This window comes from Leptonychotes weddellii, chromosome 5 (genome assembly GCF_054177405.1).
Source record: "Leptonychotes weddellii isolate Sample4059 chromosome 5, ASM5417740v2, whole genome shotgun sequence".
In the NCBI taxonomy this organism is placed as follows: Eukaryota; Metazoa; Chordata; class Mammalia; order Carnivora; family Phocidae; genus Leptonychotes; species Leptonychotes weddellii.
The window spans coordinates 87,658,940-87,685,416 of NC_138373.1; the positions used below are offsets into that span (position 1 = coordinate 87,658,940).

General features: G+C 38.2%; 1 protein-coding gene across 1 annotated transcript in view; it reads right to left on the reverse strand.

Annotated features, from left to right (window-relative positions):
- ITPR2 (inositol 1,4,5-trisphosphate receptor type 2) overlaps positions 1-26,477 on the reverse strand; it is an 838,078-nt gene that overhangs the window by 416,295 nt on the left and 395,306 nt on the right. Inside the window, exon 3 of the mRNA XM_081818942.1 lies at positions 4,062-4,133. Coding sequence (XP_081675068.1) covers positions 4,062-4,133 — 72 coding nt within the window. The remainder of the gene's footprint in view (positions 1-4,061; positions 4,134-26,477) is intronic.

Below are 26,477 nucleotides of genomic sequence, written 5' to 3' on the forward strand. Positions count from 1 at the left end.
TGGGATCATGACCTGAGCCGAAGGCAGACGCTTAACGACTGAGCCACCCAGGCGCCCCCAAAAGATAAATTTATTAAAAAAAAAAAATCAACTTTATTTATTTATTTATTTATTTATTTATTTGACAGACAGAGAGAGGGAATACAAGCAGGGGGAGTGAGAGAGGGAGAAGCAGGCTTCCCGCGGAGCAGGGAGCCCGATGCAGGACTCGATCCCAGGACCCTGGGATCATGACCTGAGCCAAAGGCAGATGCTTAACCAACTGAGTGACCCAGGTGCCCCCCTCAGTGGTATTCTTCTCAAAAACTTAACCCCAGTCTAATCATGAGAAAAACATCAGGCAGACCCCAAATGAGGGGACATTCTACAAAATACCTGGCCAGCATTCTTCAAAAGTATCAAGGTCATGAAACATGGAAAGACTGAGAAAATGTCAGAGACCAGATTAGACTAAGGAGCAGGATGACTAAATGCCCCGTGGGGTCCTGGATGGGATCAGGGATGAGGAAGGGAGAGCAGTCAAAAAACTGGTGAAATCCAAAGGAAGTCTGGAACTTAGTCAATAGTAATGTACAAATGGTAATTTCTTAGTTTTGACAAATGCACCATGGTTATGGAAGATGCTAACACAAGGGGCAACTGGGTGAAGAGGAACCCTCTGTACTACTTTTATAACTCCTCTGTACATCTGAATTTATTCCAAAGTTTAAGGTTTATCTCTTAAGAAAATAGGCAGTATTTAACCATGAGAGGAATTATGCACTGACAAGAGAAAGCCACTGTGCTTCTGTTAATATTAGTCTGATTACGTGGTTTCTACTGAAAAACAACTGTCAATCAGGTTTTAAATAGCCCTTGGGAAGTTATTGTTAAAACTCAGTTTCCTCAGGGAGCCTGGGTGGCTCAGTCAGTTAAGTGTCTGCCTTCGGCTCGGGTCATGATCCTGGAGTCCTGGGATCGAGCCCCACATCGGGCTCCCTGTTCAGCAGGGAGTCTGCTTCTCCCTCTCCCCCTGCCGCTCCCCCTGCTTGTGCTCTCTCTCTCTTTCTCAAATAAATAAAATCTTTAAAAAAAAAAAAAAACTCAGTTTCCTCTTTTCATACATGAGGCAATGTGACACAGTCAAAAGAATGTTTTGCTGCATTGTGTGTATTGGAGAGAATCACTTTAACCCTTTTGGAGCTCTGGTTCCTCATTCCAAAAACTGGGGGAGTTGCACTAGATTACCTTTTAATTGCCTAGAAGCTCTAAAATTGTATGGTTCACTCGGACAAATAATATACTGAGAAACAAAAATCTTTTCAAATTAGGGGCGCCTGGGTGGCGCAGTTGGTTAAGCGACTGCCTTCGGCTCAGGTCATGATCCTGGAGTCCCAGGATCGAGTCCCGCATCGGGCTCCCTGCTCAGCAGGGAGTCTGCTTCTCCCTCTGACCCTCCCCCCTCTCATGCTCTCTCTATCTCATTCTCTCTCTCAAATAAATAAATAAAATCTTTAAAAGGAAAAAAAAATCTTTTCAAATTAATTTGAGACTATCATTTGTATGGCTGAGGCAAGAGGAACTGAGGTGTAGCGGAACCACAATATGCTATTGTTTCTTCACCTTATCTAAAAAGTAACAATGAGGGAGGGTGCGCTGGAAACTTGGCTGAGGAGTCTGGAAAGGCAGGGGTTGCCATGCTGGGAGGCCAGTCTATGAAAAAGAACGATGATTTTCAAAGCCAGAGGGCACAGGAGGAATACGCGCAGGCAGAGAATGGTGAAATGCAAGAGCTGTAAAAGGACGAGCTATGTGAAAAGACAAGGCATCTGGGACAAGAAGGCACACTTATGGCTGCTGAGCAGTCTGAAGACCAAGGCAAGCCCATCTCAGGGCATTATCTGCTGGGACTCTGTCATGACGGGGTTCCAAGAATCATCAGAGAAGAGTCAGAGCTTTAAGATAAAAGGAAACCCTCAATCCCCAGAAGAAAAAAGGACTCTCCTTCTCTGATGATGAATGGCATAAGAAAAATGGTTTAGTCTTCAACTAGAGGTAGAAAATCAGAGCAAACTAGCAAGGACAATGACGGAGAGTATTAGATTACAGGAAAAGCCGGCCTTCCAAGGGCAGGATGGAGCACCTGAGTGATTCATACTTTGAACCAGTGCCCACCAAATAACATGACACCAAGCATCTGTATATAATTACTTCCTGGGTACAGAGTGTTACCACAGGGCTCCCTCAAATACACTAAAATAATCTTCACGCTTTAAAACAATTCGCTTCACTGGGAAAGAGAAAAAGAAAGAAAAGGTGGCCACAAACCCTGAAGGTTATCTTTGAAAGATTAATCTCCCCTGACCGCCAGAGGAGTAAGACTACCCGATCGCATGGCGGTGATGTGTGGAGCGACCCTGGGAACCAAGTTCTATCATGTGACCCCAGGGAACATTTGGGTCTCTCATCCAAAAGCATCTAATGTCTAGCTTTTGGGATGTCTAGAATGGGCAAGTGCCTGGAAAACAAGGAAAAAGTAGAATCCTGTCCTCGAAGAGAGTACAACGTAAGAGCAGAGTCAAATATGTTAAAAGGAAATACATTATGCCTTTCGATGATAAGTTAACCGTCTTTTCTATAATGATTTAAAACACTTCACTTTTATTCTCTGGGAAGATTTCGAGCCTCACAAAGCTCTGGTGGGGGCGGGGGGACATTGTTCTTGTTATGACCCACCCTTGCTCTCACCAGCCAACGACAAATGCCCTTTGAGGCTCAAAGTGGTTAGGCGACCTACTTAAAATGACACAGCCAGTGAGCAGCACAGTCAAAACCTGAACCCCATGCTTTTTCCTGTTACAGAGACAGATTTGTTTTCCCCGTTTGCCTTAGAAACGCCACAGCACTATTTACTCATCAGTCGCACTGCTGACTCTCCTCACTGGCAGTTTTATGGTGAGTCTGTCCTCAGTGAGGGCCGTTGAGGGAACACCTCACTTGCCCAGAGTGAGGGGAGAGTCCCTACTGACTAGTTTCGTGGGTGCTTCTAATGGGCAGTGTCTCTCCCACGGCGAGTTTTATGTTAATTTCTCCACATGGAGGAAAAAATGGGAGTTCTCCTTCAAAGTGACCGATCTAATTCAAAAAAATATTTATTGGGCTTGTCACTCCGCAAGGTTCTGAGTATAGAGAAAATGAAATATATATGATATTCTTATAATGAGAATTGGGTGGAAAAGTGTCTGTCACAGGGAGTGAAACAAGGGAAACATTTGCCGAATGTGAACATCATGACTTGGGTCTGGGACTCTGGGGAATCCCTTCCACTTTCTCTCTCTGGAATTTTATCCCACATTAAAGCTGCTTTTCACCAGTATGAGAAGGAATGCTTCCACAGTGTGTTTAAAGTGAATGCTGCTTTAAAATTATTTTTATTATTGTAAGTACACACAAACTACAAAATTGATTTGAGCAAGCTTTTAACTGCTGATTTTAGTTTGTCTATGATTCTTTGCAGATTCCATTAATCCTTCCTTCGTAACAGTCCAGTTACAATCGGTCTCCTATTATGGCCCATGTCTCAGTTGATATTATCAAGCTAACTCTAAAATTATACTTAGAAAGGAGTTCTAAGACAATTATCTGTTATTACATGCCATCCAAAGTGACATTTTAAAAGCTACAAGAACAAATCACTGTTACCCTCCTGGAGATTTAAGATAAAGAGCTGATAATGAAACACAAACATTTATAGTATAATTGTCCCAGGAATACATAAATAAATATTTGGCTGTATTTATTGGTTTGGAAAGTAGCCTTTCAGAGTTCATCATCAAGATTTCCCTTCAAGAGACTGACTATTGTCCAGCAAAACAAAAATTGAAATTACTCTTCCCTTGTAAATCCTTCAATGTGTAAAAGAAGAAAAACAATGAAGAAATTTTTGAAAGACTTTTCAGTGGACATATTTATACGTGAAAGTGTCACACTGAATAAAGTTTTAACATGACTTATTTTAAGACACAAAAATAATCTCATGCCCTTATGTCACATAATAAAATATATATATATTTATTTCTTACCTCTGAATTTTTTGGGAGGGTTGGCGAGGTCTCCTGCCTCCGGGTGCACGACACATCTGTCATCCACTAACCTAGAAGACAAAGCATGTTGACGTTGATAACCTCATCATGTTCATAAAGCACAGACTTCATGTGGCTACTGTATAAATATTTACAAAAAGTATGAATACCATTTTTCACCAAAAAACTTTTTAACAATCATAAATTTGTAAAAAGATTTTGTTATAAAGATACTAATTAAAGCAGGGTTTATGAAATTGAAAATTTTGGTTAAGGGGAAGGAAACAGGTTAGGTAAATCATGATATAGACAAATGATGGAACACTGTAAAGCTATTTAAAAGTTTATTTTTAAAATGTACTGGCCTGCAAAATATTTATAATATGTTTATGAAAATAAGTGGTAACAAACCAACAAGATATCATATATATTTAAACACACACCCACACACCCTCTAAACATACACATATAAGGAACGGAACACAGACACCAAAATATTAACAGTGGTCAGATTACATAGTTTTGATTTTCCTTTATTTTTTTCCTGTGTGTGTGTTTGGTGGGATATTTTGTTTGTTTGTTTTTTAACAAGGAACGTGTGAGCTCAGGAGATCGGGCTCACAGAAGGACCATAAAATGGGTGGTAATGAGATATCCTGCATTCAAACCCTGGGTCAGCCGCTTCCTAGCTAGGTGACTTTGAGCCTCCTTCTTTATACCGGTATAATAAAGATACCTACCTCATAGCATTGCTAGGACAATTAAATGACCTAATATCTCTGAAGAACCTAGTATGGTTTCTGGCACATAGTAAGCCTTTAAATAAGTGTTTAATAGATAAATAAAAATCAAGGAACGTGGGGCACCTAGGTGGCTCAGTTGGTTAAGCATCTGCCTTCAGCTCAGGTCATGATCTCAGGGTCCTGGGATCGAGCCCTACGTCTGCCTCCCTGCTCAGAGGGGAGCCTGCTTCTCTCTCTTCCCTCTCCTCATTCTCTGTCTCTCTGTTTCTCTCAAATAAATAAAATCTTTAAAAAAAAAAATCAAAGAACTTGCCTGCCTTATTCCTTACCATACAGTCTGCTTCTAGAAGAATGCCTGACACATACTAGGTACTCAGTGAATATTAATCAAATGAATAAATCACCCTTATAGTTATAAAAACATATTTAATTCCTATTAAAATATTCATTAGAAGCTAATTTCTAGGACAATACCAAGAGAGAAGCTCAATCTCTGACCTGAGAGCCAGGAGACGTGAACCTCCTGTTCAAAGAGAATTATCTAACTACCAAACCTTATTCACTAATATTCATTTTCTTCATTGGCTAAGTGATAGGAATAACTGGATTTTTTTTCCAGGATATTGTGAGAATGCTTGTGAATTAGTTCTAAATTTATGAATTCATTTGAAAGGAGGTGCCCGAGTTGCAACAAACAAACAAACAAACAAACAAACAAAAAAAGCAAACAAAAACCCATATAACCAGAATCACTAGTATGCATCAACTCAGCACTGAGTAAACCCCAATTTGTGATCAATTGTCCCCTTGAATTAGGATGACTAACTAAATCAAAATGAAACTTTTGGTTCCTGATTTGTCTGGTTACCAAAAGCAGACACTTCCTAAATCACCAAATTTTTCTATGGCGTCCAATTTCCACAAAACAAAATGCTAACTTGGTCGAGCAATATGGTTCTTTCTTTGATTTTTTTTTCATATATACTTCATTCACACTGGTTTACTAACATGTGGTTTTACAAGAGTTGCCAAGCATGCAAGATATTCCTTTTAAAGTCTTTAAAACTGTTTTTCTTAGAAACAGGAAGTCATATTGGGTCAAGAGAAAGTAAACCCAAACCTCCACAATATCCAGCTTCAGCCTAAAACACTGAATGTGAAAGGCTCAGAGAGTCCTGAGAATGTCACAACATAATACTTAATTTTTCTTAAGTGCTACGAATTAAAAGCTCTTCTAATTATTTAAGACGTGTTAAGAATTCAAAATATAACGATCAAAACAACCATAATCTTTTTTAGAACACATAAATATTATATGAAAAGCAGCATTGATGTTCTACTCATTCTTTGTGCCTACCCATTCCCCAGAAATATAAACCCCCACTATAAAGTCCACTAAGAGTCCCTACCTGCATGGGTTAATCATCAAGAGGAATGAGAAAAACTGAAGCTATAAATCAGATCACAGTGCATTTATGTAAACAGTTATACCTCTCCTCAATTACATGATAGCCCAGATTAAAACATAATAACTAAGAATGACTTCCGTTCTAAGAATTGGTCCTATTCTTTATAGACAAACATCTGTGAAAATCACAAAATCATTCCATCATACAGACTTAAATAATTGCAAATGAAAATGGAAGAAAAGGAAGGACGGGATAGGAAGGGGGAGAAAAGCAAGGAGTGTGAGTCTGTTACAAAGACATAGACCATCACTGATGCTAAAAGCTAAATAGGATTTTAATGGCAGTTATTGGCACAACGTCTTCATTACTCCCACAGCCTCTTCTTGAATACCTCCAAGGTCAGAGTAGCCATCATTTACCATCTTTCTGAGAGCATGAATATCAGAGAGGTGTTTTATATGGAGGGGAAATAGCACCCTGTGTTTCCCATTACTGCACTTATCACATTTTCATTAAACTGCTTGCTTAATTGTCTGGATCTTCCAATAAATTACAGCTTCATGAAGTCAGGAACTGAATCCATCTTGTTTACTATTATATCTTTGGCAACTTCGAGCATGAGTTATAGTAGACATTAAATATCTGTTACATGAATAAATTAGTCAGTGAGTAAAATGAGACTTGCTTCCCAAATAACCTTCTCTTTTTAGTCCCAGTTCTTTCCTCTGGAACTATGTACACTAAGTTTTCTTTTTCTGGGATGAATAAGACTATTTCTCTCCAATTCTTTCTCACATGGATATTTATCAGGGAGCTCAACATCTTTTCATACACCCCAAGTGTCAACATCCCCCTTAAATATGATCCTAGACTATCTGCATGAGTCCAGATAGGCCCTCCAACGAGTGCTCCACAGGGGACTCTTGCCTCCTTCCTTCTGATACAATGTTTACAGTTATGTGTCCTCAGGTCATGGCAGCTTCCGTGGCAGTCAGGCCCACCTCTGACTCTCACTGGGTTTATAGCTACACAACAATCCCAGGTCCTTTCCATGCATCCTGCCATGCAGGCTCACCCACCTGCAGGCTCACCCACCACTGGAGCAGTTAACTTTTATGACCTAAGGACAAGAATTTACAATTGAATAGGGATTAATACAAAGTTCAACCTTTGGCCTATGGGCAGAAATTATCTAAAAACCATTATCCCATCCCTAGCTAGTTCATTAAGAGACCCTGCCGTGATTACTGCCCATGTTAATCGCTCATACACAGTATTTTCTAAACTTGGCTAATTGGCTAGACCATGTGGGGAGTTAAAATAATAATCATTACCATAACACTAACAACAACAACGAGTTTCTTTGGTCCAGATCTACAGAATCAAAACTTCTGGGGATCAAGACCAAGATTCTGTATTTTTTAAAAATCTCTCCAGGGGCGCCTAGGTGGCACACTCGGTTAAGCATCGGACTCTTGGTTTTGGTTCAGGTTGTGATCTCAGGGTCATGAGATCGAGCCCCAGGTGGGGCTCCACGCTCCTTGCAGAGATTCTCTCCTGAAAATCTTGAGAGAATCTTGAGATTCTCTCTCCCTCTGCCCCTCCTGCACTCTCTCTCTCTTTCTCTCTCTCTCTCAAATAAATAAATAAATCTTTTTAAAATCTTTCACCTTCCTTAAATGGATCAGGAGTACCTGTTCTGCATTCCCATAGTACTCTAGGCTATCCTCTATCAATAAAACTTATCACACTCCATCATAATTTTTTTTATACATAGGTCTCTAATGCTATAAATGATAAGTTGCAAGAGAGATCATTTCTGTTTTGCTCACCATAATATGCCCAACTTTAAGCATTAGACCTCAAACATGGAAGGTCCTAAATAATTATTAATTGAGTGAATGGGTGTCTTTTTGAATCACTGAATAAGTCAATAATGTTATTTTTGGTAAGTCATAGAAACAGTAAAAATAACTGGAACCAATAAACAGTTGCCTAAAAGTAGATATAAGGAAGGGGTGGGTAACATTTCCCATCCAGATGTGTTTCAGAAAATTATCAAAAATATCAAATCCTGAAAGAGGCCAAGATAGCCTATTTTAAATAACTATAACTCATATAGCCCCTTTCAACCCAATAAAAAAAATCTCAAAGACATAAAGTTGAGCTTAAAAGAAGCAAGTCCCAAACTAGTAAATGCTATATAATTCCATTGATATAGAAGGCATAAATTGGCAAGACTAAATAGTAGCTATTTCAGAAATATGCATGGAGTATAAACAAATTATTGTATAAAAATACATGGCTATCAGATTTTTTAAAAGATTTCCAAAAGAAAGCAAATTATCCTTTGATCTCTAGTCCCTTATTATTCCACCAACTGCGAAGAAAAATGTCACATAGTAGGTAAAATATGTTAGTCATGTGAATAAAGGGAAATCTTACAAAAATGGAGTAGGGAGGATAGAAGGGGAGATTGGAAGAGGAGGCCATACCACTCAAGGTCAATTACATGAAGAATTGTCAAGTACAGACTCCAACAAAAAAAAAAACATCAACAGGAAGAATCATCAATTACAGGCCCCCAAAAGGAAAGATGTATATACTGCGTCTTCTATAAGAAATCAACCACCCTTGAAACTCAGCCATTGAGAAACTATCATCACCCTGGACTCATGCTTTTCTCCAATGGACTTTCCTTCAAAACCATCCCTCTCAACTTCTTCCTCCTTCTCCATAAAATAATGGTCCTCTCCTTTGTTTGTTGGACTTGCCTATGGTTTTGCCACAGCCTGCATGACCCAAATTGCAATTCTGTTATTCCCAAATAAACCCAATTTTGCTGATAAAAAAACTTTTATTTTTAAAGTTAACAATCGTTATCTTTTTCCTTCAGAAACCACAAAAGAAACTATTTCTAGTTTGAATACTTTGTAAAATAAGTATATTACTTTCCTGATGTTGGCCTACCATGTGTATCTGATCCTTGTACCATTAAGTGATATAGTTCATTTCTAATGAAATCCACTCTGAAGCACATTTAAACAAAAGGAATTTAGGGAGAAAGAGAAAGTGGGGAATCCACAATGGATATTATCAAAAACGTGTACTAAGAAAGGGGGTTAGGATTGTGGCTAAGTTCATAAGCATGATGGAATTGCCCTCAGGATGCCTAGGTGGCTCAGTCCCTTAAGCGTCTGCCTTCGGCTCAGGTCATGATCTCAGGGTCCTGGGATCGAGTCCCACATGGCATCGGGCTCACTGCTCAGCGGGGAGTCTACTTCTCCAACTGCCTGCCACTCCCCCAGCTTGTGCTCCCTCACTCTCCCGCTCTCGCTCTCTCTCTGACAAATAAATAAATAAAATCCCTTAAAAAAAAAAAAAAGGAATTGCCCTAAAAGTACTTGACCAGAACTTGACCACAAATAACTTTATCCCCAAATCTGGGTTCACTTTGCTGGCCATATAAATTTCTCTCTTAAATTCTGCAGTCCTCTGGCGTCTTACCTAAACTACCCATCCTCCCCACAAAACCCCACCACCTGCCATCCCAAAGCCGCCACAACCCTGGCACCTATTCACCTCCCTCTTTCACCTTCATTTAGAAGCAGCACTAGAACAGAAGAAAAAAAAACAAAAAACTAAGTTTTAATCCTTGGTCTGCCACTACAAAACCAGCTGTGTCTACACTGGTCCTTTAACCTCTCTGTACCTTATTTCTTAAATGGGGCAGTTGTGATCTCACAAGTTCCTTCTTTTTCCGTTTTTTTTTTTTTTTCATTTCTCCTATTTTGTTATTAGAGCTGGCTTGTGGTATCATTCCTTAATAGCAAACCGACATTTATAATATTTTCAGTGTAGTGTGAATGTTTAACTGTTTAGTATCAATGTTTTTAAGTTGATGTATTATTTTATCATTCCAAGCAAAGTACAAGTATGTGATTTTGTTCTGTTCACTCATCATTGTCTCAGAACATGGTGTCAAAAGATCTTAAGATCTTGCCATTTAGTAATATGGACATTTTGTACTTAAAGGACTCAAGTTGCCCAAGTAAGGAACCAACCTCAAGCCTATAGATTCTTGTTTGTATGTATGCCTATTAATTTGTCTCCATAATTCAGAGTAACTGAACAGGAAATTCTTCAGATGTCCAATTTCATACCTTATAACTGATAGGTCTCATGAACATAATCCCTGCACAAAGCCATAAGCAATTCAAATCATGCAAAGAGAGAAATAACCATTGCCAAAACTTTCTGCCAAAAAGTGTTCTACTTTATAAATGCAAAACAGATGCAACATACCAAATTCACTCATAGCTATATTCCTACTTTGCCTCTCTATAATGAAAAGAAGAATTAATTTCACTTTTGTTTGCCATTTGAAATGTGTGGTTCCAGGCACCTGGGTGGCTCAGTCAGTTAAGCGTCTACCTTTGGCTCGGGTCATGATCCCAGCTTCCTGGGATCAAGACCCACATCGGGCTCCTTGCTCATCAAGGAGCCTGCTTCTCCCTCTGCCTGCTGCTCCCCCTGCTTATGCTCTCTCTCTCTCAAATAAATAAATAAAATCTTTAAAAAAAAAAAAAACTTTAAAAAAAGGTTAATGTTCTCCTTAAAAAAAATGTGTGGTTTCTAAAAATTAAACCAACAAAATTTAACAGTATCTTCTTTTATTTTCTCCTTTTAGATTTCTTACTACAGTAACATTTTTTACTAACACAAATATTTTAAGCTTAAATATTAAAAGTATGCTTAATTCCATATTGAAGTATTTCAATCATACACAGGTTGGTGGCTGCTAATATTTCTAAAACTGGTTTCTTCCAAAGTTGAAATTGTGCTTGCTCTTAGGTCTTTAAAATGTCTACAGTTATTTTTCCATGAAAAAGACCAAATCAATTTAAATCACATATAACTTATAGCATCAACACTAAATGTTGAAGTACTACTGCACAGAAACCCCTAAAAGACTGGATGAATCCTTGTGTTTAAGTTTTTCAATGATTGCTATCACTTAGCCTGAGTGACTTAAAGACCTTTTAAAAAGGGCGGTATCATGTGGACTCCAAAGGCAATGACGTCTTGCACATATTAACCTTTTTAGTAATCACTGCAAGAAGCCATCATTTTGTGAAACAATTATCTTCAGAGCACAGATGCTGATGAAACTGGAGGGAGGGGGGAGAAGATGGGGAGATACTAAGTTACATGTTGCCTTTCAAAGAGAAACATGTACCTGACTATGATTTCAGAGAGGATTTGTCCATATATTTTGAAAGCTTCAAGCCCTAACCCACTTTTTCTTCTCGGATCTTCCTAAGTTCTGCATCTAACTTCCTCTTCTTGATCCTCTCCCCCCCCTCTCCCCCTCTCTCCTTGACCTCTTGGAATCCAGTAATGTTGCAAGTCAGTTTGTACAGCATTTTCTCCTAGTCTGCCTATTACTGTTTTCATAAAAGTCAAAAGCATTTGCAAAATGCCTTCTCAGGATATGAATGAGCATCTCTACCAGTTGAGATCAAGTATTTAGTGATGCTGAGTTGACCTTGACTACTATCAGTTCTCAGTCATCTGCCGAGAGCTAGAAAATCATTGGCACTGGTAAAAGTGACTCACGAGGCAAAGTTCAGGTTCAGATGTTTACTCCTATCAGATTGACATTCCTTTCTAAGTTTTGGCCACCAAGACCAATTTGGCACCATTTTGGAGGTGTTCTCAGGAAAAAAAGTCATAAAATGGAAAACTCACCCTAGGGACACTCTTTTCCTCCAAGTATAGACAACCTACCCTACCCCAGGTTTCTACTGCTTTTGGTCATTCACACCTTCACATAGTTATTTTTTTTATACTTTGTCCAGAGTTTATAACTGTTATGCTGTAGATTAAATTCAAAGAAATATGAGCTTAAAAATTTTTTAAATCACTAATAAGACAAGGCAACAAACATGCATAAGCAAAAACAATAGATAGTGTAATTATCAACTGAAAAATATGAGGTAACTATTATGAATGTTTTAAGACAAAACGGGGCGCCTGGGTGGCTCAGTCGGTTAAACGTCTGACTCTTGATTTCAGCTCAGGTCATGATCTCAGGGTCCTGGGATCAAGCCCTGAATCTGGCTTGTCACTCAGCGGGAAGTCTGCTTAAGGATTCTCTCTCTCCCTCTCCCTCTGCCACTCAGAATGAAATAGTCCCATGGTTCTGAATTATACACAAATGAGTTAAAATATCAATTACCTTTATACTTTCTTTTTTTTTTAAGATTTTATTTATTTATTTGACACACAGAGATACAGTGAGAGAGGGAACACAAGGAGGGGGAGTGGAAGAGGGAGAAGCAGGCTCCCCATGGAGCAGGGAGTCCGATGCGGGGCTCGATCCCAGGACTCTGGGATCATGACCCAAGCCGAAGGCAGACACTTAACGACTGAGCCACCCAGGCGCCCACCTTTATACTTTCTTAAGTATGTAGAGTATAATTTCTTTTAACTACTGAAACAACAGAAACAGAGTATATAAATACAGAGGGAAAGGAAAGAGAAGAAAGGAATAAAAAGAAAAATAAGCAAAAGAAAAAAAATTTAAGAAACAATAAAAAGAAAAATAAGCAGAACAAAAAAAATCTAAGAAAAAGGAAAAATTATGATTAATATAAGGCACAAAGTAAGAGGATATAAATAAGTCAACAATAATCATAATAAATTTAAATTTTTAACTTATCATTTAAAAGACAGATTTCCCCCCCAAAAAAGCAGATTTTTGGACTGGATAAAAAAATCCAACCATGTCCTACATAATTATAAGAATCATCCTAGAACATAAGGATAGAAAAAGACATAACAGGGGTGCCTGGGTAATAGCCTCATATTATATCAAACCAAACTTACAGAACTACAGGGAGCAATTAACAATAGTAAGAGATTTCAACACACTTCTCAACTACTGATAGGGCAAACAGACAAAATTTGGTAAGAATGCATGCCTTGAAACCCATAAATAACAAGCTTGACCTAACGGGCATATATAAAACATGTAACTCCTCATGGAAACATATAAAATTCAAGAATTGGAGAAAGTACTTTCTTTTGAGCATACATGGAACATTAATATACCAGGTCCCTCAACTGTTTTCAGATTACTACACATGGTTTTCATATTTCTACTATATTTGTAAAATATAGCTTAAATTTACAGGTTTTTAAAAATATTATTCTCTTGGCTCATAATGCACTTATGTTTAGCTAAAAAGCCCATACCCATCCATCCTTCAGAGGCAGAGGGTCTCCTTCTATGGTCTCACCATATTTGATATGCACCCTTACAAGCTGATATTTATTACTATTCTACTTCTAAGATACAATGTCTCTAATAAACAGTGAGATCCTTGAGGACTGCAAGAGGAGTATATTCTTTTACATTCATTTATTTATTTATGAAAGTAATCTATACACCCAACATGGGGCTCAAACTCATAACCCTGAGATCAAGAGTTGCATGCTCTTCCAACTCAGCCAGCCAGGTGCCCCTTGCAGGAGTATATTTTTAATCTTTACATCCTCACTATGTAGCACAGTGACTAGCATGTAGTCAGTACACAAAAAATAATTCAATGAATGAATGGCTCAGGAAGGTCAAGAAGCCAAATTGCAAAAGACAAAATGAGGTTGATGATGAAAGATCATAGGCAGGAAAGATTAAATAAATATGTGATAATGATAAAACTAACTGTTCATCCTTGGCTCATCCCCTCAGCAAATCATACAGTAACATTTAATTATACATTCTAGAAGTGGATGGCTAAAAGAGACCTTAAAGAGTAAGCCAATCAGTAAGAGCTCCTAGGCAAAACAGAACGTAAGTTAGCCAAAAATATTTCCTTCTTTGGAAATCTTCAAAGCACAGTGCTATTGGTGATTAAGTTTTATAGCTATAAGGACATGCCTCTTCCCTGTTCCTTTAAGTGTGCTACCTTCTCCAAAAGGAGATGAATATGAGATCCATCTACCACTTTCTGGCTAATCACACATAAAAGAGAAACATATCTAGGAAGAAACAGTTGGCAAGAGAAGTTCCCTGGCCAGAAAAACCTCTGGCAGCTATAGACCAATTCCCACAATTATTCTAGCATGAGAAACTGGATTTTTTTTTTCCAGAAAGTTGGAGGGTATAACAATTGCCTTGTTAAAAATACAAGCAGATGACTCTTGTTTTGAGTCAGTAAGGATCTGGGACATTTCTAAGAACTACCAGGAAAGGGAAGAGCTCAAAACTCTTAAAAATTAACCTCCCAGAGACATAGGTTCCAACATTTAATTTACAGTGGCTAAATGTGAATAAACAGGAGTTAAAAACACACACACACACACACTGATGTCATTTTAAAGTCACACTTATAATTGGTAAGGATGGAATCAATGGGCATAAGACCCCCTTTTAAGCCTTTTCTGTGCAGGAAGAAAATAATCCCAGACTTATTTGTGTTATTGGCAAGGGTCTAACTGTGGCTGAAATGAGAGATATATCCTCTTTTGTCATGTTTTAATTAAAAAGTAGAGACCTCTGTGGGATGGAGTAAATGAATCCTTACCTGAAAATAATGAAGCAACGCACATGACCTCTGAAAGCAGAGCCAAGTGAAGGCAAAATCAAAGGTAAAAAAAAAGAAGCAGATAAGTCTAACAGCTGAAGAAAGCGACGCATGCATGCATTGAATTATTTCCCTTGTTTCTAGGTTAGACAAAAAAAAAAAAAATTCCAATCCCTGCAGACAGAAATAGTGGTACTCTTAAGTTAGATGTTGTATTTAATACCAGGTAATGAATTTATCTCTAAATGCAAGGATAATCTTAATCCTAATAGTAATTCTTCAGACACTGATAATCATAACCACAAATAAAAGTTCCCAAGGAGACATACTGACTTCTGCTAGAACAGGACAAAAATGGGATAGTAATAAATTTAACAATATATGTTTCCTTTTAAGATTCTAATATCACAATTGTACCAATTTCATACTAAATACGTGATGTTGGAAAGTTATTTCTCTGGCCTAATTATAAAATTTAGATCATACTAGTATTAACTTTATAAAGTTGATTTGAAAATCAACTAATCTGATAATGCGAAATGCCTGGTACAAAGTTAACATTCACTAAAGGTTAGCCATCATCATCATGAACATTATAAACGCCTAGCACAAAGTACATACTCAGTAATTTTTTTTTTAAAGATTATTTATTTATTTATTTGACAGAGAGAGACACAGCGAGAGAGGGAACACAAGCAGGGGGAGTGGGAGAGGGAGAAGCAGGCTCCCCGCAGAGCAGGGAGCCCGATGCGGGACTCGATCCCAGGACCCCGGGACCATGACCTGAGCCGAAGGCAGTCGCTTAACCAACTGAGCCACCCAGGCGCTCATACTCAGTAATTATTAACTGTCATAATATTCATCAACATTACTATTTATTATTACCCTTAATTGCTGAAAGAAGTTGACCAGTAAGGTAATCACTTCAGAAAAAATTTATTTAAATCTCTTCATCAGGAAATTCATTCCACAAATATTTACTGAGCAGTTACTATGTGCAAGGCATTGTTCTAAGAACAAACAAAACCAACACTCACTCTTGCTGGGGGTAGCAGGGAGTAGACAAATAATAAACAATAATAAATCCATAAATTTTATAGTGTGCTAAGGGATAAATGCGATAGAAAAAGAAGAAACATAAAACATGCCAAAAGACTTAAAGGACATGAGGAAGATATCTGCATTCCAGGCAGAGGGAACGCAAATGCAGACTCTCCGGTGGGAGCATGTTTGGCGTATTCGAGGGCCTGCAAGGAAGACATCGTGGCTGATAGCAGTGAGGAAGAAGGTAAGCTATTGGAAAGGAGGTCAGAGAGGTCAAGAATTCAAAGGCCACATCCTATAGGCCTCCTAGGTCATAGTAAAGACTCTGGCTTTTACTCCAAGTGAGACAGGAGCCACTGGAAGGAGCAGAGAAAGGTCAGCGTGATCTGGCTTATTTCTAGAAAGATCTCTCTGGTGGCCGAGCTGAGAGCAGACTGGTGGGAGTGAGGAAGGTATTACTTTAGAGACTAGCACAGAAATCCAAGTGAGAAAACACATCCATAAATGTGTTCCATACAAACTATCAATACTCTAACTGAAAAGAACAGCAAGGAAATTCAAAAGAGATAAAAATTGCTATTCTCGGGCGCCTGGGTGGCTCAGTTGGTTAAGCGACTGCCTTCGGCTCAGGTCATGATCCTGGAGTCCCTGGATTGAGTCTCGCATTGGGCTCCCTGCTTGGCAGGGAGCCTGCTTCTCCCTCTGACCCTCCCCCCTCTCATGTGCTCTCTCTCTCTCTCTCATTCTCTCTGTCTCAAATAAATAAATAAAATCTTTAAAAAAAAAAAATTGCTATTCTCTTTAAGGGCTACCATACTGGTTTTATGGTGGAATTATACATGCAATATAGTATTTACCATAAATAAGTACTTCAAAGCCAAAAAACTAAGCAGTGCCTGGTGTAGAGAAAACACATAATAATGACTTATTTAATTTAGTAAATCTAAATTTACTCAACTTCTTGGTGAGAAATGTTATTCAAATATGATATTTAATAGGAAAAATGACATAGACCCGCTGCTCATTAGGCACACTGATATACGCTACACTCATTTCATTAAACAAATACAACTGACCACCTACTGTGGTGTCTTAACTAAGACTTCAAGGAAAAAAAAAAAACAATAATAAAGGTGTGGAAATAGTCCAGATAAGTTCACATTTAGTTACTGAACATGAAAAACAGCTCAGCAGGGCGCCTGGGTGGCTCAGTCGTTAAGCGTAAGGTCAGGATCCCAGGGTCCTGCTCCGTGGGAAGCCTGCTTCTCCCCTTCCCACTCCCCCTGCTTGTGTTCCCTCTCTCACTGTGTCTCTCTCTGTCAAATAAATACATAAAAAAATCTTTAAAAAACAAAACAAAAAAACAGTTCAGGGTGAGAATCTGAACATATTAAAGATCTAAGTTTCAAAAGTTAGCACTCTATCAAGGAACTAATAGTCTCCTGCTCAGCATGAGTCCACAATGGACCAAACGGAAAATTAAGAGCATTATGCTGTTAAATATTAAGTCATCTTAACTTATCTAAATATATCTTAAAGTTTTGAATGTATCTGAATCTTAAGTGTTATTCTCAAACCTTCATGATAATTATTAAAAAAAAATACTCCTCTTCTTTTTAAAGAAAAATATATGAATTATTAGAAAACCAATGAAATAGAGCTTAAAGAATAATTGAAATTACAGTCATTTGGAATCTTGGTCATCGATACTGAGTGTTTTCTCCTGTAATAAAGTACATAGAAAGTTATTTCAATAATACCCATACATTTCAAAGTACTTCCTTCCCCACCCAAAGTTAACCTGCACTGGTTCCATTTATGAGCCCTACCAAGGACGGTATGCTCAGCCCATGCCAATATCCTGCTGGAGACACCACAGGGCAAGTGAAAAGCTAAAGCTAGACCTGACATCACATTTGGTAAATCCAAATTACTGCCTCTGCAGTCTGAAGAAAGCAGCTTTATGATATGTTTCACAAGATTCCTATAATGCTTTCCTACTTTTTCCTCCCTTTGCACAAGTGTTGGTATTTATTCTCCTAATTCTCAAAAAAGACACAGGTCCTTCCTTTGAGAACCTAAATGTCTTTGATGATAATATCCAGAAAACCAGTTGCTCAGTAAGGGACACTCAATGGACCCACTGACATCCTAAGACCTCAATATCAACCTTAATTAAACTATCGCATATAAAACGTGCCTTGGACATCTGTTATGTTTTATCCTGCCTCTTTTAGAAGAGGCACCTAATAACTCTTTCCCACCTAATAACTCTTAAGATGGCATGGTTAAGAAACAATGGGATCCCTCCACCACCCGAGAGGGTATGAGACCTAGGCGGGCCCCCTCTCTCTCCCATCACACCAGACACAGTGCTTGGTCCAGAGGAGAGAACATAGCCCAAGCAGGGTCAAAGTGCCTCTACAGAAGCAGATATGAACAATGAAAGGAAAGGGAGGGTTCTATCTCCTTCTAAAATCAAGCATTATGAGAGAAAGTGTAGGCCTAGAACTGCCAGAAATCATTTTTCCCCACCATGAATGGAAAAAGTCTGCCAGAGAATAAGTCCTACAAGAAGGAAAGAAGTGAAAAAAGAGAGACAAAATCCTAGTTTCAACTGCACCCCTGGTACCCTCAAGTGAACCCTTGGTCCCAGCTGAACCTGAGGCCAGAACCTCCTCTTGGACTCCCCAGTAATGCAAACCAAAGAGCTCCTATTGTGCTTAAACTACTTGGGTTTCTATCCCTTGCAAAAGAAGTAAATGAAGGTCCTATAAAGTACAGAACTGGTAAAGTATAAGCAACCAGAAAATCCAGATTAGATGAACCACACACCAAATATGTCCAAAATAAAATATGTCCATTTTGTCACTGATTCATTCAACAAATATTCATTGATTATGAGCCAGGCACTGTGCTAGGCATTGAGGAAACAACAGAGTCCAATATAAACCAAACCCAAAGCTTCCAGCTTAATGAAGAGCTATTATTGCACATTAGCACAAGCATTGCCAAGCTCGGATCCAACGGGCGATCTTCAGGGAGTCTTGAACACCATCAAACGCATGTAAACTCTTGTGTTTTTGTACACTCATCTGAAGTTGCAACATGAATTTCCTCAGTCTCAAAGTGACATATGACCCCCACAAGATTAAGGAAAACTCTTAGAGCACAAGCATACCTTAGGATCGAGACACCTCAAAGTTTTTATGGAAATTCTCATCCCTTAACCTTAGCACAGTTTTGTTCAGAGAAGACACACTTTATGGAACAGGCATGTCACAGAAATATCACTCTCTTTTAAAATATATTATGAGGCTAACTCCTTTAATAATTCTTTTTTTCTATAGAAACAAAACTAATAGCTAATAGCTGGTTGCCTTAACCCCTAATAAGTTCGAAAGCATCTCAAATATTAGCGCTTTAAAGGCTGAATAGAGAAGAGGATTTAGACCCTCTCCTGTAGATCACATACAGTCTTCTTAGGATGCTATTTGTGGCCAACATATAGTTCAATGATTTTTTAAAAATCTATTGGGAAGCAAAGAAATCACTCTTCAAAAAGAGGGCTTCCGAGTTGCCTGGGTGGCTCAGTCATTAAGCATCTGCCTTCGGCTCAGGTCCTGGTTCCAGGGTCCTGGGATCGGGCCCCACATAGGGCTCCCTGCTCGGCAGGAAGTCCCACTCTCCCTGCTTGTGTTCCCTCTCTCACTGTGTCTCTCTCTGTCAAATAAATAAAATCTTAAAAAAAAAAAAAAGGGAGGACTTCCCCCACCATTAAGTTTTAAAGGGTCCAGCTATCATCACTATCATCAATAGACAACTTTATTTTTTTTCCTTAGCAACTTAATTTGAATTTGAACATTTCTTCATTATAATTTAATAGAACCAAAGAGCAATCAAGTTGCAAAATTCAAAATGTCAATAAGTCTGAAAAGTTATAGGGGAAATTAACATTAGAGAAGCTTCTCTTGAAGCTATAAGCTTCATCTACAGTATTTAAAATCAGAGGCAAATAATTTTACAAAGACAAGCTCAAGAAAGGTATCATCTTCTGCAGTCTGACCATCATTTGAATGTTTGGGAGTATCTCAGTACCTACTTTCCAATTCCTTTTGAAGTATATATATATAGGCTGTCTGTTTCACACTTGTATTTCCTGGACCCAAAAGGAAAGGTATCTCCTTTTCATCAGCAAAATGGTTTTCTACTAAACTGATATTGATCAGAGTCCTATCTGGTAAAAAAAAAAAAACAACAGGAAACAGCGTCACTGCTTTTCCTTACTCAAAAATGGTCTTCTGGAGATGTTTTAACAGCAGCTGATTCATTATAACAATTTTCTCACAAAAACTTCCTCTAAGAATTTGATTTGGTGGCTTTCATCTTGGCTTTTCCTACTCTGAGACTACCAACAGCAGATTGCTTTTCAAGGCAAACAACTTCTTTCTGAACCTCCTGCCATTCCTGGGAGTGAAACTAAAGACCAAGTAATCAAATGTCCACAATGAATTTGTTTTTTTTTTATCCTGCCCAGATAATTCACCGATTCCTATTTACCGGGTACGCACTACCTTCACTCTTCAATAAGAGATGTCTCCCTAGGGAGAGACGATCTCACCTGACATTTTAGTAAGATTTCCCAACCCCCTCCCACACGGTATGACTCTCTTGCCTCCTGGAGGAGGTGAGAGAACAATGTCATCAGCAGCCATTTTGCCCCATGAATAAAACCAGCTACTGTCTTTCCATAGCACGTGCTCTTATCTACCTGTATCTGATTTTCTCATTCTTTCTCTTCTATGATGTCAAGCTTCAAACTTACTCAAAATATTCTTTAAACCATCCTTTTTTTTTTTAAGATTTATTTACTTATTTGAGAGAGCGAGAGAGAGAGAGCTAGAGCGCACAGGGGGTAAGGGCAGAGAGCGAGGAAGAGAGACTCTTAAGCAGACTCCACCCTGAGCACGGACACCAAAGCGGGGCTTGATCTCACGACGCTGAGATCATGACCTGAGCAGAAATCAAGAATCTGGCGCTTAATCGACTGCACCACCCAGGCGCCCCTTAAACCATCTTTTTAAGAAACTGTGTTTAGGGTCCAATTATCTTGCCAAACTGATGGTTTCCAGCCAAACTCCTAATCAAGAAGGAAAAGACAAACCTCCACGGTCACCCTATCTTACAGGACATGCGATAAGAAACACATGTAGATTTTGTAATATACTCACTCTCTCCCACAAACCAATACAGCTTTCAGCTTTTTCTTTTTCAGGTTCCTCTAGATCTGCACACTAAGTCATAATGCTGTGCCCAATAACAAATCATATGGAAAAAATACATCCATTAGGAGAGAAACAATTCTTCAACTGTGTGTTGTTTCTGGGTTGTACACTGAGGGCTTTGTCATGAGAGACCACATCCGTGCAGGATGGTGGCGTCTTCTGCCAGGATAAGGAGAAATTATCCTAAATCATAAAGAATAAAAAACCTTCATGGTCCCCCTTGGCCCTTGCTCTTGTCCTGTCAGAAGAAGGTCTGTGGAAGGCGCAAGATGCACTCTGAATGGAGATTGCACATTACCAAGAGAACTCCCTGGTCCTTTCTCAGTTTCCTCTCGCAAAGCAATTGGACGGATAGTCCCTACAGTAAATGGTCTCCAAAAATCCTTAGAGTTTTTTTCCCCCCATGGTGTCCTGTATTTCAATGTTAAGTGAATGAAATGACATCCCTTTGGTTCCCTGCCTTATTCAATATTCTAAACCACTGAATTCTCTCTAAATATAAGAAAGCCATGATCGCCACTTTACCCGTGTCCACCCTCTGTAATTCTTCCCTTTTCCAAGCACAGCATCAAGGGATGTTCAGACTTCCCTTCCTTTCACACACCAATCAAAAGCCCCTTCCATGACTGGAGAAAAATCTAAATTCCAAGAACTTGGCAGTGCTGGGGCTGTTACTAGGCCAGACTCATTAGCATTCCAAACAGGGCCTGAAGAACTGCTAAGTAGCAAAGTTTTCTTTAAAGGGCTTGGAATTTAAAAACAGGAAAAGAAAGGATGTGATAGGAAATGTTTTATTTTCCCTCATTCAATGTTACATTTCCTTTAATTTATGGATATCTTGATTTACACACATAATTGTGCTGAGTATTTCAGCCTTTAAACTTCCCTGAACGCTGGAGTTAGAAGAAACAGCTTGACCAGATGTCTTTTTTAACAATCAATAAACCCTAAATCCATATCTCATCTCCTCTCTCATGTCTCATTAAAAAAAAATTAATAAAAAAGTATACCTTAATGACACTCCAAATACCATGATTGATCTGTTGAATTGTAGTCAGATGATACTTGGAGTGTAGTTTTAAAACCGCTGCCCCCGCCTGGGGGGCTCAGTCGTTAAGCATCTGCCTTGGACTCAGGTCATGATCCCAGGGTCCTGGGATCGAGCCCCGCATTGGGCTCCCTGCTCAGCAGGGAGCCTGCTTCTCCCTCTCCCTCTGCCCTTTCCCCTGCTTCTGCTCTCTCTCTCAAATAAATAAAACGTTTTAAAAAAATAAATAAATACTAAAACTGCTGCCTAAAACAAGGTATTTAATTATATATATATGTTTTATATTTATGTATAACTAAATTATTTCTATGTTCCTTCATCAATAAACACAAAATAAAATCAAGAAAATACTGGGTTATGTAACTAACTCAACATTTTCTTTTTATTTACATCACTGCTACAATAGTGGGAAAACATTGGGAAATGTTTTATAGGCGAAACATTTTCTGGCTTTTTAAATTATAGCAAATCTGGAAAAAGAAACCATTGATATTTAAATGTGTAACATGATTCAACTCATGCTAGTAAATAGATTTAGGTGTCCTCCTTAGGACGTTATCATTTAAAGAAAATATATATGAATTTTTAAAACATCTGGCATGTACCTGTATAGCTTTCCAAACATTCACACAGACATAACATCATTTCATACCCCCAAAGAACCACTGAGGAACAGAGGACACATATAATTAGTACTCCCAATTTAAAGATGGGGAACTGAATTCAGATATTAAATACTTTGTCCAAGTTCTCAGAACCTCTTCAAGGTAGAATAGAATTCAAACCTGAGCACTTCAACAGCTTTTCCAAAATCCACATTGCCTTTAAAAGCTCATTATCAAACATCTATTTACTTAATGATTTGATTTCAACCTTGAAATTAAATATGATTTCTAGATAATTATATCATAACTAACCAATTTCTTCAGTAGTTCAAAGTGGACCCAAGTTTTAAATATTAAAATAGGAGGAAAAAAATGAGTTGAAGACAGACTTTTAAGAGTTAGAAAAATTTACTGTGCCATTTCTGAAATGGTTACACAAAGATCACATTTCAATACTACATATTAATTAGGAATCATAATTCATATCTAGCTCTGGCACAAAATACATTTGTTTTACGGGGGAATTTTTAATTGAAAGTATTTTTGCAATAAAATTTTCTAATTTTTGAGATCTGAACTAATGATTTATTATCTCAGAATCTGTATTTTAAATCCTGCTTTTTATACATCTCCACAATAATAATTAATTCATGTACACTGTGTGCACATTAGGTGCCACAATTACCCCATCAAGTGGATAAGCTACTCGTGCCTAAACAAAAGCTATCTACATTAAAAGGAAATACATTCACAATTAAATGTACTGTAAGAAATAGAGATTCTCATGTATATACTTTCATGGAAAAGAGTCATGTCTCAAATCATGTTTATTCATGTGCTAATGAATAATGTACTTATTTTGAAAAAGTCTGTTTCATAAACTCCCTCTTTTTTTTTATTTTGTAGCAACATTATTGAAGTATTATTTAGGTGCAATAAACTGCTGCCTTCCCTCTGACCCCACACCATGACCCCCACCCTTTGATTTCCTCAGAGTCCCTTCCTTCAAGAGCTGATGCCAAAGGTTAGACTGGACCAGACTTGAGGCTTTACTACAGCATGTAGAAGTATTCAGATAATCCTCCTTTTCATCAAGCAGTAAACTGTGCCTGAAACAGCGCTAGTATAAAAAGCCCAAAAGTACTAAACTGGAAAGAGAATAGTCTTCTAGAAGCACGAAAGGTAATTAAAGTCTTCTCATTTGAAAATCTGATTGAAAGGGGTGCCTGGGTGGTTCAGTTGGTTAAGCGACTGCCTTCGGCTCAGGTCATGATCCTGGAGTCCGGGGATTGAGTCCCGCATCAGGCTCCCTGCTCAGCAGGGAGTCTGCTTCTCCCTCTGACCCTACCCCCTCTCATGTGCTCTCTCTCTCTCTCTCTCATTCTCTCTCTCAAATAAATAAATAAAATCTTTAAAAAAAAAAGAAAAAGAAAATCTGATTGAAAGGACATAGGAAATATGGCTTCCTGGAAGTTAAGGGGTAATCCTATTTGGCTGCAGTGGGCACGTGTTGTCTTTGCCTTTCCAGTGTCCATGGCCTTTCTCTGGCAACAGAACCCTGACAGAATAATGGAGAAGGGCTCTTCTCCCACTCAGAGCATGATGATGTCACCTCTGTAAGCAGAGCATCTCATTCCCTAGCCACAATGTTTGGCTGAAGATGGGACCATTATCCCAGTCGAGCAACAGTGATGACTGCTGTCCTTCTGGGGTCTGAGGAAATGAGGCACTCTTTTCAGCTCTGGGTGTAAGAGGATAGGGTACTGTAAGGCAGAAGTTGCTAGCAGCCATGCTGTCACCATAGGCGGAAGCTTGCCTGAGGACGGAATCAACGCTCATGATAAAACAGAATCAAGGGATAGAGTCTATAACAGTGCTATGCCTAGACTCTTCGGTTACCTTGATTACAAAGTTCTCTTTGCTGACGATTGTTCCAGTTGGGTCCTCAGTTTCTTGCACCCTGATTAATAAAGGGTCTTCAGATTCACTAGTTCTGTCATAACAAGGAAAGTGACATGTTTGGAGCTCTTATCCATTACTCCAGTAGGACTAGAAAGAGCAAACTGGTATAAACTGCAACAAAAGGAATTTATGTTAGCTGAAAGGAAGCATCACAGAGAAACTTTCAAAAAAGTTTATAAAGAGGGGGTTTTTAAGTGTTTTCCTTTAATGCTTTTATTTACAAGGATTCTTCAATAGTTTGTGTGCATATATATACACTAAGATTCCAGTGATAGTAAAATCTCCTTTTATGGCATGACTAAAAGAAAGCTAGAGCCTGCATATTTTTGTTCATTAGGTATATCCAAGAGGCAGCAGTAAGAACACTCTCCATGCCTTTCAGATCCCTATGATTTTGTCTAAAAATCATCAGTATTCCCAGGATAAGTAACCATCATCATTTGATTAGTCACTATTCAAAATTTAACAAGATTATCCTAGGCAAATTTTTTTATTTATAAACTGATTAATTATCCAAATTAGATCAATGGTTTTGCTAATCCCTCTACCAGTCACAGATGTTCATTAGGAGTTCTTGGCCAATAGGAAACTAGAGAAGCTGTCCAGTGGAAAATTGTGCAAAATCTCTACCCTAATGGCTCCAAAGCAAACATTTGTTTTTTGGTTCAATAAATAAAATAGAATTGTTTCCTTTTACCACTATGTTCTACCAGGGAAGAAATGTTAGCAACTAAAATAACAGGTTGTCTTTAAAATGTAACAAGACTTGAAAATTCTAGTCAAGGAAGATAGGGCATATATATGCCAAGCAATTCTAAGGTTATTACTAATGTTGATACACTTCAGGTGTTTGCATTACATCAAAAGGATAGCAGGCATCAAACCACTAATAAAAGATAAATATAACATAATAAAAAAAATAATAAAAAAAAGATAAATATAAGTGCCTTCAATTTAGTAACCTGCATTATCAAAGTGAGGAAGAAAAAAAAAGCCAAAACCAAAATAAATAATAGATAAGGCACTGTGCCTTTGAACAGCCTATTAAACAAATACCAGCTTAAATTGGTTTACTGCAAAATTTTATAAACATAATGCAGGAGAACTTTCAACATCCATGCACTATGAACTCAACCAAGCTTCCACAAAGAGACTCATGCTGATTTTTTGGGTGTAATAACAATAATAGTAGTAGTAATAACAGTGGTTTCTACCTATTTAATTTAGGTGCCTGATGCTAAGGGTTTGATGTTTACTAAGTGTTTCACAATGTTAATTGCCATTAATCTCATGGCAATAGTATAACCTAAGCAATAATCCCACTTTACAGAAAAAGAAATAGAGGTTTCAGTATTAAGTAACTTCTTAAGGTCATACCAAGAAGCCTGGAGATGTAATTTGAAATCAGGTTTGTCTGAGCCAAACTCAGAATTTCTTGAGTACCTATTATCTGACAGATACTGTGTGCAGCATTAGGGACATAAATGTGAACAAAACCAGAGGGACTCTGCCCTTACAGAGTTTAAGTAAAATTAAAACTACAACTGTGATAAATTTTCTGAAGGGAAAAAATATGGTGCTATATGAGCATACAAAAAAGGAGCTCACACAGTCTGGGAGACCAGGAAAAATTCACTGCAGAAGGGTCAGTGAGCTGAAATCTGAATGATGAATAGGTTAGGTATAAATTAGGTAAAAGGCAAAGGTTTAAGCAGGGAAACCTACCAGA